This window comes from Plutella xylostella, chromosome Z (assembly GCF_932276165.1).
Source record: "Plutella xylostella chromosome Z, ilPluXylo3.1, whole genome shotgun sequence".
Classification (NCBI taxonomy): Eukaryota; Metazoa; Arthropoda; class Insecta; order Lepidoptera; family Plutellidae; genus Plutella; species Plutella xylostella.
Window position 1 is genome coordinate 11,500,401 of NC_064012.1, and position 14,676 is coordinate 11,515,076.

Sequence of the window (14,676 nt, forward strand, 5' to 3'; positions counted from 1 at the left end):
CACCTTTTACATTGATAAGTTTACACTTAATTAAACTAGAAGTGATGTCACCAACATACCGCGCCAGTAAAGATCGTAACATCCAAATTTTTGTGTGAGAAACAATTTCACACAGCTCAAAAAGGAATTTAAATAAGAAATGAGAGGACTTACTTGTCTTCGTAGGTTGGCGAGACGTCGCCCGAGTCTCCTTGAGACAAATCTCCGTCCATTTTGTTGATTATTCCAGAAATTCAATGAGAATCACTAGGAAGCCTAGAGCGGCTTGCGAATCACAGAAACCAGAGGCACGCAGTGCCGGCACGCGCGTGCGACTACTGGGCGGTGTGAGTGAACTGTACGCGAGCCGAAGTGAGGCCAAGTGAGGCGACGAGAAAAGAGCCGGCAACGTTCAACGAATCAACGTTGTTTGTAGGAGTGCGGGGGAGGGGTACGCGGTACCGCGTTCGCTGTGTTGCCAACAAAACATTTAAAAAATCCGAAAAAGTTGGAGTTAGAGGAGCCGAGGAAGTTGACAAAATGTACCTAATTTGTAAACTTCTTAAGTTTTAGCACTTACGTCTTATCGATCTTAATTAGAGGGGGGTTCATTATACCTAACTTACACAAATATACTTACATAGTTACTCAGAATACTCTTGTAGCTCAAAAACACGAAGACCTATTTTCACAATGTGTCAATGGTAAAAAAGCAAAATGATAAGACCACAGAATGGAAAAAAAAGTTTAGCTTGCGCCAAGTACAAGTATAATCCCCAGGCACCAGGTAATTAAACAGTTAACGAACAAAAGCGTGCTAAAAGGGATTTATCTAGAGGTATAGTGTCATCATGGATGTATCGGCCAGAGAATACTAAGAGAATCTGTCACACATTAGCAAGCGGATTCTTGAGATAAAGGAATTCATTGGCGCTCTGCTCACCATACGAGAGTCGAAGCGCGAGTAGCCCTATGTTTTCTATGACGCTACGCCGCCGCCTCGACTCTACCAGTGACCGAAGCGCCTTAGAGAGAAACAGATTAAGAAGAAAGCAGTGTGTACCTTGGGCCCACGTAGACTCAGAAAATTTTAGAAAAAAACGAGCGTAATATGGCGGACAAAAGTATATAAGTAACACGACCTAAGGATTTCTTATAACTGAAGACACTTTACGCCGTGCTTGCAAAAAGTATTTACGTACCGATGTCTTAACTCTCAACAATTCACGAATTATAACTGAGGAGTGACCATCTCATCGAGGGCAAGCTCCCGAAGATCAGGGGTCTCGGTAAAAGCACGCCTGCTCGTGCTCATAGCCATGCAGGAATCCAAATCGACCAGGCCAAACTAGAAGCCACTGCATCGGCCAAACTAGGAGCTATATGCATCAGGCCAAAATCGACCCGGCCACACTTGACCTCTTGCAGGCGCAACTCGACCGACAGATGGCTGAAGTTAAAGAGGAATGCTCACGAGCCACCCGCTCACGTGCCGGGTCCAGCGTGTCACCAACAGTGGTCAGAACCAAAGATTGGGTGTCGCAGCAACTGACAACTCGTTGCGACAGCGCGACACACAGTGAACAGCATCCTGAACCCGTCATCCACCACCAGATCACGACCAACTCACAGAGAAAAGAGCATGTTACGCAACGCTGTGTTCTAAAATCGGCTGGTTGTTCGCTGGTTATCCCGTAACACCACGACGTACGAATGCTCGCTGTATAACATGTTAAATTACACCTCGTAACGTTGGTCAACAGAACCTACCTTAATAATACTCATACAATTATTTATAACCGATCTAAACAGATGGGTAGACCTGAAAGAATACCCAGATTACATCCGTCCGTTCCATTTTTTATATTATTAAATTGGCGGAGGACAGTAAAGGGTAGTATCACGTACGTACCTACTCATAAATCGTGTAGACTTGTAGAGTGTAGACTAGACAAACAAACTTGAAATTTATGGCATTATTGGAATCAGTAGGTATTTTGTCGCAATTAGGATGCATACCTAAACTTTACTGTATTCATTCTTATTTGGCGAAAGACGTAAACAATCTTTGTGTGTCTTTTTAATTAAAATACAATTAAACAAATAAACTACGGCCAAAATAAATGGTTTAATTACGAAATCAATCATTTTTTTTAAGTATTTCATTTGTTTTATTTTATAACTTAGTTTTTAAATTATTTCAAATAAAAAGACACTCCAAGATTGCTTAAAATCTACGACAAGTAAGAAAAAATACATTATATAGAATGTGTTGTTTTTCGAACCCGACAAACTTTAAGGGTAGATTCTACGAGTGATTTCATCAAATACTTTTAAAAGAATACATAAAAATACCATCAAAGGGGGGCTATTTTCAAAGTAATTTAAGTAAATGTTAATTTTAGCTGTTTTTTACTGCAACATTTTCAACAACATTTTCCCCAAATTTTGCGTACAATAACAGTGGCAACACTTTGCACGGGCTCCGGTATGGACCGCCCGCGCCCCGCGCCCGCTGCCTGCCCTGCTCCCTTCGCGCGAGTCGTCATGGCAACGGCGGCGGTGGGCGCCGCTGCCGGCCGGCTTGCGGTCCCCCGCACTCCGCACCTCACCTCTCACCGGCTAATGCTTTGCTAGCTCGCCTCGCTCATCTTCTTGACTGGGTGTGATGTGAAAAGTGCACTTTTCTCCCAAGTTATTATTCTGTGCTTCTACCACTTACCAAGTAAGTAAGCTCGGTAGACACAGGGCTTTAGTTGCTAGTTGGCGAGGGAAAACCAAGCGAGTGAACGATAAGGGATTTTCAATGGGATCTATTTTAAAAGCAGATTGTAAAAAATCTGAATGACACGGAGCGAGTTAACAAGTTACTTACAATTTTTACCAGCTACCCTCAAACGACACCTAAAACCACAGCTTGGGATGATGCTATGGAAAGTGTGTACTTACAAACATGTGAAGCAGAACAACCCAGTTGGCTTCATTGAACTTATATTAGTTCAATGCTTGGCTTGCTGTTTTTCTTACATCGCATTTTTAAATTACCTAATTATTCAGACACTTACACCTTTACACCTTAAGGTTAAGGGAATGAACAAGGGCCGATAGCTGTCGTATAACCAATGCGGTAGAAAAGTGCTAAGTAAACTTCGGATTCAGATCCCCAGTGCTTCTGAATTTGGTGAGCCTTAGCGAGTGAACGTCAGAGATAATGTCAACGTGAACGCGCAGTTTTATGAAGTAAACCCTACCCTTCACTCCATTCTGTAAAGCCGGACGGTTTACAGACACAATAAAAGCTTTATGAATATGAATCCCTACAGCTAGGTTAGCTAGGTACTTACTAAAGGACTAAAGGTTCATAAATACATACAGGGTGTCCAGTAGGAAAGTTCACTTTTCAATTCAAGAAAAATAATACTAAATTAATGTATAAGTACCAAAATTTATTTTATATGGAAATACTAGCTGTTCCCGTGAGCTTCGCCTCACCCTAAAAAGCATTCCCGTGGGAATTCCGGGATAAAAAGTAGCCTATATTCTTTCTCAGGGTCTAGACTTCTAGACCATATGTATACCAAATTTCATTCAAATCGGTCCAGTAGTTTTGGCGTGAAAGAGTAGGTAACAGACAGACAGACAGACACAGTTACTTTCGCATTTATAATATTAGTTAGGATTTAAAAACTCGGCGGGTATTATTTTTTTAATATCATTCCGTCTAGTTGTTTACCATTTCTTCGTACACACTCTTCCAATCAAACACGTAACCTCGCAAAAAAACTCTTTACGAGTGTTCGGAGATTGTTTGAATAAACTTAAAAAGTTTGACATAGCCTTTATACAGAAAATAATAGCATGAGGTGAGGTCGGGTGACCTGGCCGATCAGCAAAAGGTGTCTCCAAAATAATGTGTCTCCTAAACTAGATATCAATTTTTGTTGAAAAAGTGCGCTAACCGTGTTTATTGACTCCCTGGAGGTATGAAAAGTGGTCCCATCCTGTTAGAACCATGTGTTTCTGTTATAAGCCGGTCAGTTCTTACAATAGAAGCCATAAAAATTCAATAACATTATTATATCGCTCCGAATTGACCGTCTAAGAATGGCCATTCTCACTATCAAAAAAAAAACGGCCAAATCATTTACTCAGTGCACATTTTCCTCGGTACAGCATGCTTGGCTCAGGAGGTGTGCAGCCCGGAATGGGTTGATTAGAACCAGCTTCACTGACCTTTTTTAACCACTTTTATAAAAGGATTACACTTTGGGTATCCCTTCTTGAGCGAATATTGTATTGAAAACAAAATTTCCGAAGCGCAGCAGCGCACGAATAACCACTTCTAAAGCGAGGTTCAACAGCAAAAGCACGTTGTGCTCCGGTCCAAAACTCCATTGGTCCGTCAAACCCACACTCCTGACGCGTCGATTGAGACCTCTCCGAACTGAAAAGTGAACTTTCCTACTGGACACACTCTATTACTTATAGATGTTTAATGGAATATAAATAGGTAAGTACCTACGCTTGTCGCAAGTCCTTGTAAAAAACGATCTAATCGCTTTAACGTGACTTTTACCCAATAAACATGATGGACCAAAACTAACTCTACCCAAAATTACAAAAGTTACATCCCTAAAGTATCAATAAACACCTATGGACAGTCACAGATCCAGAAATACCTAGCTAACCTGGCATCGTCAAAAAGTATTTTATTACACAAACTTTCAAGGGTGTTTCAAAGTTTTTAAATTATTATTAGTACTTTTACTTAGCTATTTATTTCCTTCCTATATTTGAAATGAATGCGATGGAAGAGGTCTTCAAGCTCCTAGACTGGGAAGAACTCGGCATTAATATCAACGGCGAATACATCTCTCACCTACGGTTTGCCGACGATATCGTGGTTATGGTAGAATCGTCGGAAGACCTCAGCAAAATGCTCCAAGACCTCAATCGGGTTTCCCAACAGGTGGGCCTCAAAATGAATATGGACAAGACGAAAGTCATGGACAATTCTCAGGTAGGTCCCACCTCAATATCCATAGGGAACTCGATTCTCGAAGTGGTGGACAATTACGTCTACCTTGGACAAACAGTCTAACTAGGAAGATCCAACTTCGAGAAAGAGGTCTCGGCGAATCCAACTTGGCTGGGCAGCGTCCGGGAAGTTACGAAGCGTCTTCACGTCCAACATTCCCCAGTGTCTCAAGACGAAAGACTTTGAACAGTGCGTGTTGCCAATGCCGAGACGTGGTCTCTAACTTTAGGCCTCTTGAATAGGCTCAGAGTCACCCAGCGAGCTATGGAAAGGGTTAGGTATGCTCGGCGTATCTCTTCGTGATCGAATCAGAAATGAAGAGATCCGTAGAAGAGCCAAAGTAACCGACATAGCCTATCGAGTCAGTAAGCTGAAATGGCAGTGGGCCGGACACATTAGTCGAAGGTCTGATGGTTGGTGGAGCAGAAGAGTCCTCGAGTGGAGACCACGTACCCTGCGAGATGGACGGACGATATAGTCAAGTCCGCGGGGAAGCACTGGATGCGGGCCGCCTCCGATCGGACGAGGTGGAACTCATTGGGGGGAGGCCTATGTTCAGCAGTGGACGTCCTATGGCTGAGATGATGATGATGATGATTTGAAATTATTGGAAGTTTAACTCTTAATTTGTTTGTTTTTAATTGTAAGTAATAAGTATAAGTATCTACATTTTCTTAAAAAGGAGGGTGCGAAAGAAGTATAATAAGTATACTTACCTACGTTAGTAGGTACATTACGTGGGAAAATTCAATGAACATTTTTCGTGGGGTGAAAACGAATGGATTGATCCATAACTTTTGTGTATTGCGCTATTAAGGGTGGATTCGTCCAAACTTCCTTTACACGAGAATAACTATACCGGAATAAAATTTATACGCGAGTAAATATCTGGGATAAGTACATTTGCATTCTACCAAGTTATACCATGATTAATTGAATGAACGAGGAACGAAACTGTAATGCAACTAAAATAAAAATACCTGCGTTTCAAAGCATGTAATAGAAATGACATGCCAACTTAGTTTGAATAAGGATAAAATTGTTTATGTTTTAATATTTTATTCACTGTTGTTATTCTGATAATTTGCCTTTTAACGTACTTTTGTTTATGTTTTGACAGATGTGTTTATATGTCATTATGACGGTTTTCTAATCAGCTGATGTGCTGCCGCCATTACAAAATTACTCTCGGATAAGCTCGTTACACGGTCAATAGGGAATATGCAAGTGGTTCAAATAAAGGTCAAATATTATTTATAATAAACTTTGTTGTTTCATAACTACGACTCTATCATAATTTTTGATTTTAATTTATTTTTGAGCAAGTAAATGAAGTTGAAAAGTACAAAAAAACTTCGGTAAATTCTAACTTCCGAGAAACGTCACCCATTTTCTTAGGGCGGATGTGACGTCATAATTCTTTATATATCAATCTCAGAATAACAACTTCTTTGCGTTTGCGTATAGTTAAATAAATGTCAAGTGTAAACAAAGAAATGTTAATGTCACCGAGTATTTGTGATGCTCGTTGTGATCAGATACGATTCTTCCAATACGAGTAGATCCTAGCCTCCTATAACCTCTCCACTTCTTGTTTGATATGCTTGTTTGTTTGCAAAGTTTAGGACTTTTTATATTTTTTGTTGGTAGTGTATGGGCTGCCACTAGTTGTTCTATTGTAATGAGGCGTAAACAGCCATTCGCTAGTCAACGAGCCACTCAAATATGCTCCATATTGCAACACAATAAAATTAAATTTGTATTGTAAGTATTATGACATGAACATGACACAAGTTGCTCTTTCTACTTTTAGGTTATAATGGCAGTCGTTAGTATATTTCAAAAGTTGTTATTTTTTTCTAAATTAAGTTATGGAAGAATTCTCGTAATCAGAAGAACTGGACACATTAAATTTATTACGCAGTATGAACGAGTAAACTGTGGCCAGCTGCGGAAAAGGACAGCAAAGACTATTGAAAAGTCGAGAGCCGTGTGCCCAAATATTAGGGAATATGCATATATTTTTATACTCTTATTCGATTGTTTAGATAAGGGGGTTTGGACCTTTGAGATATGCACAGTGGTTCCATTCAAGAGAGCCAGGTGCAGGTTCTTACACACCCACAGATAATAGAATAGAATGACCCACTAACCCTAGTTTCTCTTACTGAGAACCAAAGTTACAGTAAGTACTTACATACAATACAAATATTACTTTATATTAATATTGTCATAATAGCGTAATATTGTGTACAAAGGTCCTCTGGTTTGCGCGCTCCCATTTCAAAAGAGCTACTAGCAGCTATTTACGAGCTCCCATTACAAAACAGCCACTGGTCACACTTTATTACCATTACAAAACAGCCACTGATCACACTTTATACACTTCCTTTTTCGTTTGTTACCATGACAACATTGGTTTGTTGAAAATACAAAAGTACTCTGTGATTACTTGATTAGGTAAAAAATCTATGCCGACTGACGGGACTCATTATTCTGAGCCGTGAAATTAAACGATTATGACGTCACGACAGCCCGCCATCCTGACGGGAATTTCAAAGTGGTCGTGATGGTTGTAATTTTTTAACTTTCTTTAAAATACCTTAAATTACTTATTTTGGCGTTGAATTTTTTTTTACTATAATAAAGTGATGTAAAACTATCCAATAAAAGTATAAAAAAAAATTACGCATATTCCCTATTTTGGCGGTATAACATTTTACTCTTGGGATAAGCTACTTATCTTGGTTTCAGGTTTGGTAGAATGCAAAATCTGCTTACTCGCGAGTAACTGGTAGTTTACTCGTGAGTAAAAAGTTACTCGTCGTTGGTCGAATCCGCCCTAAATAAAATTATACTAGCTTAGCAAGATCATCCCAGAAGTGGTCAACTGCCTACACTACATTCAAATAACGCGCGAGCGACTTCATCGAAATCGTTGTGGCGTGCTTGTCATCCAGCTAATGTATGGTGAGGCTTTCATATAAAAGAGTCACTCCGCCTCTTATCAGTTAACACGCCAAAAAAGCACCAAGTTGAATCTCACCCAAACTTGGAGTCACTGAAGCAAGCCCTCTTCAGAGAAGTGAAAGAAAATACCACGGGGAAAGTTATCATCTATTAAAAATAAAAACAGAGGTGCCCATCATGATGGGAGGGAAAAGAGTATCGTTATACTCACTCTCCTTTGCTGGGTTCTTTGTAGAAATATGTACAATCCACGCAAAAAAACGTCTAGTAGGTAAGTACTTATACAAAATTAGGTATAGGTAAACAGTAATCCATAACTACCTACATATACATGTAGGAGTAGTTATATTTCTGGTCAGTTTCTTTTATCAATTTTCTCTTCGCAATATGACGTGTGGTGAATAACATTGATCTCTGCGGTTTAATTTTCATCCCTCATCTTTTTGTCACCACACTCAGTTCTCAAGTTGTTAAAGTTCAAAAGGGAAATAGAATAGATGGGATAACAACCAAGAAATTGTGAAATACTTAGTTAAAATTAAACCTGAAAATGGGTTAGCAGACCCTATTCAGCATTGACGCAAATATGCCATCCATTGAGGCAGACATAAACAGATGCAAATAAGTGAATAACGTTTTCATATTATGCAGACTTGTGATAAGATCAAGGTTTAGTCGCTGTGAAGTGTGAATATTATCAGGACTGAAAATCGCTAGCTTTTCCTGTAACCTATTGCACTTTCATATCTCAGTGGCGCGTCTTTCAGGATTGTCGCGCACAGATAACATGAAGTATTGTACTACTCATTAGAATATACTGAAATAATATTTCAAGAAATGGTTAGTGCTGAGGAAGTTATGATATTTGTCACTTGATCCACATATTACTATATAGTTATCATGCCTGCTGAACTTAGGAGTAATATATCGTTTCAATAGCTTTTCCCACTATCGTTTGATTGGAAATTCAACACGAGAGGTGGGGATGTAATCACATAAAGAGGGGTAAAACAGTTAAAAGCTTAATCGATGTTCCGATACGTTTATAAAATTATATCGTTTTAATTATATCTTATTATATCCGTCTGCGAGTAATATTTATTTGGATTATCTGCGGTAGGTACCTACATAGATTTAGAGAGGGCCAACCACCTTTTAGTCAAGCAACTCTAGCAGCAGCCCCTACTAGAAACGTGAAAACACACGGTTTTTCACTTTACGGGAAAACCTTTTTGAAGGTAATTCACAATAGTTTTTTAAGAAGAGTAGGTGCGTTTATGAGTTTTCCCACGTGATCGCTGCTGACGTTTGGAGACATTAGGGTGCATGATTCGCTGTCAATTATATTTTTGTAAATTTGATAAAGGGGCCCGTTTCATGTTAGTTACTATGTAAGGTTCATGCAATGGTGATTCCATGGTGCACACTAGTTAGAAAGCTGAAATAAACATTGTTAACGATGTTGAGGACTTCTGCTGACGGTGATAGGCAGATGCAGAGTTTATGCAAAGAGGACACGAACCACGAAATAGTTTGAATCCGATATGTGAGCTACAGCTCCAACTTGAGCAACAATTTAGAACTAAGTACTACTGGATATGAGTTGGCAACCCTGCTGCTAATCTTGAAACTTCGCGCAACATTCGCAGCAGTTCTGCAAAGTTTTCCATTATTGACGGAGGCATTAATTATGCAAGGCATTCGCCTGACTGGGCCTGGAGTCGAGTCCTTCTCCTTACCTTGTTGGAATAAATCTTGTTGATGTGTTCACGCATGCATGTATTGTTTGCTTCAGTTAACATTAGAGAGGGATTTAGAATTTAGAAGCAGCAGTCGCTGTAGTGGTAGTGGATCACGCGTGCGCCCTGCACCCCCGATCGATGCGGCACGTGGGCGCGGCACGCTCTCGTACGATGAACCCCCGGCCTGGCCCCGACCCATCCCCCGGCCTACTACCATTCAACTGACTCCCTCCCCCTGCCGGTGCAGCGTAGGCGATGCACACAGGTTGTTGCGTCACCATGGCGACGGGAGGCGAGCCCGCGGCCCCGTTACCTAGGAACCGGACCGTGTCCCACTCATTCTGAAAACTACCTCACACTTCCACCGTCATTTGTTTGTAATTTATTGAAGGGGGGTGTAGTGTGTGGCCTTTCTAAGCAGACAGCTCGGCGGGTGCCTAGGGGCGTATTGGTACCTAAGGTAATGGCCGATAGCTGCACGCCCCTATATTATCCAGATAAATATAGGTCGTACTTATTTGTGGTTACCCTCTGCCTAGAAGTCAGGATAATACTGTTGGAAGGTGCTACAGTGGTACGTTATTTTATATACTTACAGATACTTATATTTAATATGCAATCATTCTAATTAATTCCCCAATTCACGAGACGTTTGGGATACATACTTAAACGATATTTTTCCGGACCGACACAAGTACTATATTATGTACAGTCAGCTGCATAAGTAGCTATACACCTTTGTACTTTGTCAATCTGAAACCACCTATCAATTCATTGAAATATTGACGGATCGTCAGTTTGACAAGGTACAGATGTGTATAACGACTTATGCAGCTGACCGTACCTACTTATATTATATTTTAGTACTTATATTATTATGTATAAAATTTTGGTAGTCTACAAAAAATTGGGCATGCATTCATCGTCGGCCTGGGCGTAGTAATCGCCAATAGCTAAAAACTACTTGTATGCAAATGCAAACCGGTTATAGATATCGTAGTAGTAGAACGGCCACTCAAACCGGTGGTTTTAAAAAAATACTACCTCCTATTATTAGCTGAATAATAGGAGGTGAAGGTTATTCCTACTTAGGTAGGCACAGAAGCACCAGAGATATGTCAACCACTTACATACTTTACTTGTCTAAGAGAAGCACGTAATAAGTACTTACTAGGTACATTATATAACAATGTATTTCATATTTGCAGTAGGAATTAACTAGGTGGGTAAGGTATGGCACTAAATTCTTTGAGATTTGAACTAAAATAGGATTTGTGAGATCGATATAAGATAATACAACATCAATAAACCTACCTAATATTAAAAGGGAACATAATCAGAACTGCCAATTAAACTGTTACCATGGCTACTATTGGCTACGATCCGAGGTGAAACAATAAAGGGAAGCCCTCTTTCAGGGGCACTAATCAAGCTGTTTTAAACACACTGAAATCATTTCCTCTTTCACTGTTATTATATTTAACACAATTAATATAAAAATTATTTCAATTAAGTATGACTCAAATAGGTACATTTGAGTCGATTTCTCAAATGAGATTGGCCGCCGTAGTCGAAATTCGGCTAGGAGGACATTATTAAATTACTCATTATTACTATAGTACTTACAGTTATAACTTATCCAAAATCGGGTTGTACCAATCGCGGCCATACTTTCTGCTATTGAACCATTCACCTAGATTACATTTCAACTAACTTGGGTTGATTGCGTATTAAAGGGCTACCATTTTTAAATTTTCGGAATTACTTGCACAGCGGTATTATTACTAACTAGCTGTTCCCGCAAGCATCCTCATCCTTAAAAAGTTTTTCATTAAAAGGATTTAATTTTTACAGACATTATAAAAGAATTTAAAGTATACTCCTTACTTTACAGTGTGGATAAATCAGCCGGATTAGAGCCGCAGGGGTGTAGGAGCGGGCTAGCAGGTGTGGGGGCTCCAGCCCAGCCCACTGCCCGCTAGCTGGAAATCTTGCGATCTCGTCTGGACGCGACCTAATTAATTGAATTTCCCGCCTCTACCTATCCATCCTACGACTAGCGGACGCTTTTTTACTTTTTTCAAAAGTCCATTAGGATTACTTATAGGAATTAGGAGACATTAATTTATTAACCCGGCAACAGCGACACCGTTCGTTCTATTTGCTAGGCTGGGCAGTGGGCACGGTCTAATTAAATGTCACGTAATTAGTAGGAGTTCAGTTTTGAATCTCAGTAATAAATAAGTAATAACGGAACGTAGGTACTTACTTACGTAAATCAAGGGAAAGTAAGCACCTATTAAAATTAAATAAAACCGGTAAACAGTGTTCAGATATTTGAAATTCTAAGGTAGATTTTGACTGTATTTTTAAATAAGCGTTTTGAACTTGTTGGTTTTATTGTTGGACCCTGCTGGATGTTTTGTTGAAGTTCCCTAGATTACAAGTAACTGTGATCATAAATGCAGGAAGGTCTACATCTTTCTAAGCTTATAGCTGAAAATGGCTAATGAAGTTTCCATGGATACCTACTGTAATAAAACCAAATTAGTCGCTGATCGCTGGGCTGAGTTAGGCTGTACGCCACGTTAGTGATTCGGTCGGCTGAACACTGATGAAGCAAACCCACTAAACCTGTATTTTCAGACTTTTCACCAAGGTAAACGCACCCTAAACGATTGAGGAACAATATAAAATAAACGAATTAATGCGCACAGAACAACGCAATCAGATAGAAACACTGCTGGGCTTGTATCAAACAAGAAAAACTAAATTCCACCAAGCTATAGTAGGTTACTTACCGTTTTTTAACAACTGAGTATCTATAAAATAGTAAGTACTTAACTGAGGCACTGCCGTGCCCCAAGATGGATGTACCTATACTTAGATTTAAAAAGGTAAAAATGGCTGTCCCCAGAGTGGCATTAGATTAGAGGGAAAAGTTAAAGAGTCCACTTACCTCCATCCTGGAGGCGACGACTCGCTGGCAGACTCCTTCAGTTGAGGAGTGCTGGAGCTCTGCAGGCCGGGCACGCTTGTGCTGGAACCAGATCAAAATGTAAGTAAGATATACTATTGCCTTCTTTTGCCTGCTAACTTAACTTTGCCCTAAGATAAAGTGTAAACTCAACTAGCGGTGCCATTTCAAAAAAAGAAAAATTACTTAGCATCCGTTTAAAGCGTTTTTACACAAAAGGGTTTACACAATGAGAGTACGCCACCGAGCGACTGTTCTGGTGCAAGTTGTAATGTGTGCACACGTGATCCGACCGCTCTCTGACATCGACAGTAAATCAGCAGAATTAGTAGAATCGGATCATGTTTTATTTTCATCGAGAGGCTGATTTTAAATGTCAAAGTAGGTACGTAGGAAAGGTTGTAAATTGGTCCAGCAGTTCTTTTGATTACTATTACAACAAGGAAAGGCAACTATCTTAAGTCGTAATACATATATACCTATATACGAAAGGAAGGGTGTGGAAGTTTGGTACGAGTGTCTAGCCAAAACTTTTTGAGAGTCACACATCCCAGAGACTAATCAGTAAGAAATGGAAGTATAATTTAGACTACATTTGGCTTGACTACCATTGTCCCCTTGACAATGGATTGTTAAGATCGTTCACGAAGGTAAACAAACTGACCACCTTCCTAGTAAACTGACTGACGACTGGTACGGACTACTGACACACCATCGGAGACTGTTCCAGTATTTTCCTGTCTGTGGCATCGGGTTTCAGTGAGGCACATGCTAATTGATGAGTCAGTCTTGTTTGAAAACCTTATGGTACTTTCGTGTAAGTTGGTACCATCTTATGTTTGGAGTCCAATGCAATTTTGTATAAGTAAGTTACCCTTATGTTAAAATTATGTATTATGTATATTTGAAATAGTGTAGGATATAGGACCAAAATCACTTGAGAAATCGCAGTAGTGTGGTATTGAGCAAAAGGCGAAAGGGATGGACCTAATAAAATTATTTCTTTAGAGATAAGTCCGCGTGAGCGAGAGTAGGTAGGTAATAGCTAAGTCTATTTGACCGTCAGTTGATACTTATACTCCTACCAATGGAAGTAGAAAAAATCTACTTCCATGCTCCTACCCACTTATTTTAAATTATTGCTTGTAGAAATGCACCTAATAATTTCTTAGATGAGTATGTAGTACCTACCCAATCAATATTTGTGTATAATCAAATGAAAACTTACATTTTCTTGTTAGCAACTGACGGCTCGACGATGAGAGGTAGCCCACAATAGGAGTAGCCTGGAAAGGAACGAGCAAATAAGTAATTAGGTACCTTACTATAGAAGACATCATTTGTCAGAAAATTCAAATTCAAAGCTTTACTGACTTACGCCCAGAGTTTGTTGGTCGTAACTTACATTCCCTACAAATATTTACGAGTTTAAAAAGTACTTACCGTGGAGTTTGTCAATAGCACGATCTGCTGCTGATTGGTCAGGGAAATCCACAAAGGCATATCCTCCTCTTTTGATGGATATTTCGGCAACGGTCAAGCTATGCTCGGCGAAGAGCTGCCTGATAGCTGCTTCATCGGCCTCTATAGACAGATTACCTATGTATAATTTGTTCATAGCTGAAACTGTCTTCAGAGGTTCACTCATGGTAGGTGTCTTTAATTTACTTTGCGGTTAAGGAAATCAAGGAATAAAAACTGTATTCTACTGACTATTGACTAGGTACTACGAGATGTTTTGGACTTTGGAGTTTTCTTTTGTCCGTCACATTTGAATCCAGAATTCCTCTCTATGGGGTTTTCAGGACTTCACTATGGTCTTTTTTCTATGTTATTGCAAAATAGGTCGCAACTCGCAATACAAAAAAGTTAAGGTAGTATAATTATTCTGAAGGTTCTACTATTTTTATTTTCAAATTTAAGCATGTAGTGTAGGGGCATATTTACTAAATAAAAAAACCTGAAACCTG

General features: G+C 39.6%; 1 protein-coding gene across 3 annotated transcripts in view; it reads right to left on the bottom strand.

The window, feature by feature from the left end:
- The window catches only part of LOC105381596 (insulin-like growth factor 2 mRNA-binding protein 1), a 57,603-nt gene extending 43,140 nt beyond the window's left edge, over nt 1–14,463 (bottom strand). For 2 of the 3 annotated variants that reach the window (XM_048632916.1, XM_048632915.1), the window contains exons 1-3: nt 14,150–14,463; nt 13,935–13,992; nt 12,689–12,769 (exon numbers count right to left, since the gene is read on the bottom strand). In XM_048632916.1, coding sequence (XP_048488873.1) covers nt 12,689–12,769; nt 13,935–13,992; nt 14,150–14,354 — 344 coding nt within the window. In that variant the 5' untranslated portion in view covers nt 14,355–14,463. Of the gene's footprint in view, nt 1–153; nt 385–12,688; nt 12,770–13,934; nt 13,993–14,149 lie in introns of those variants that run through there. The other variant, XM_048632919.1, reaches the window with a different exon arrangement.
- Between the last annotated feature and the right edge of the window lie 213 nt (nt 14,464–14,676).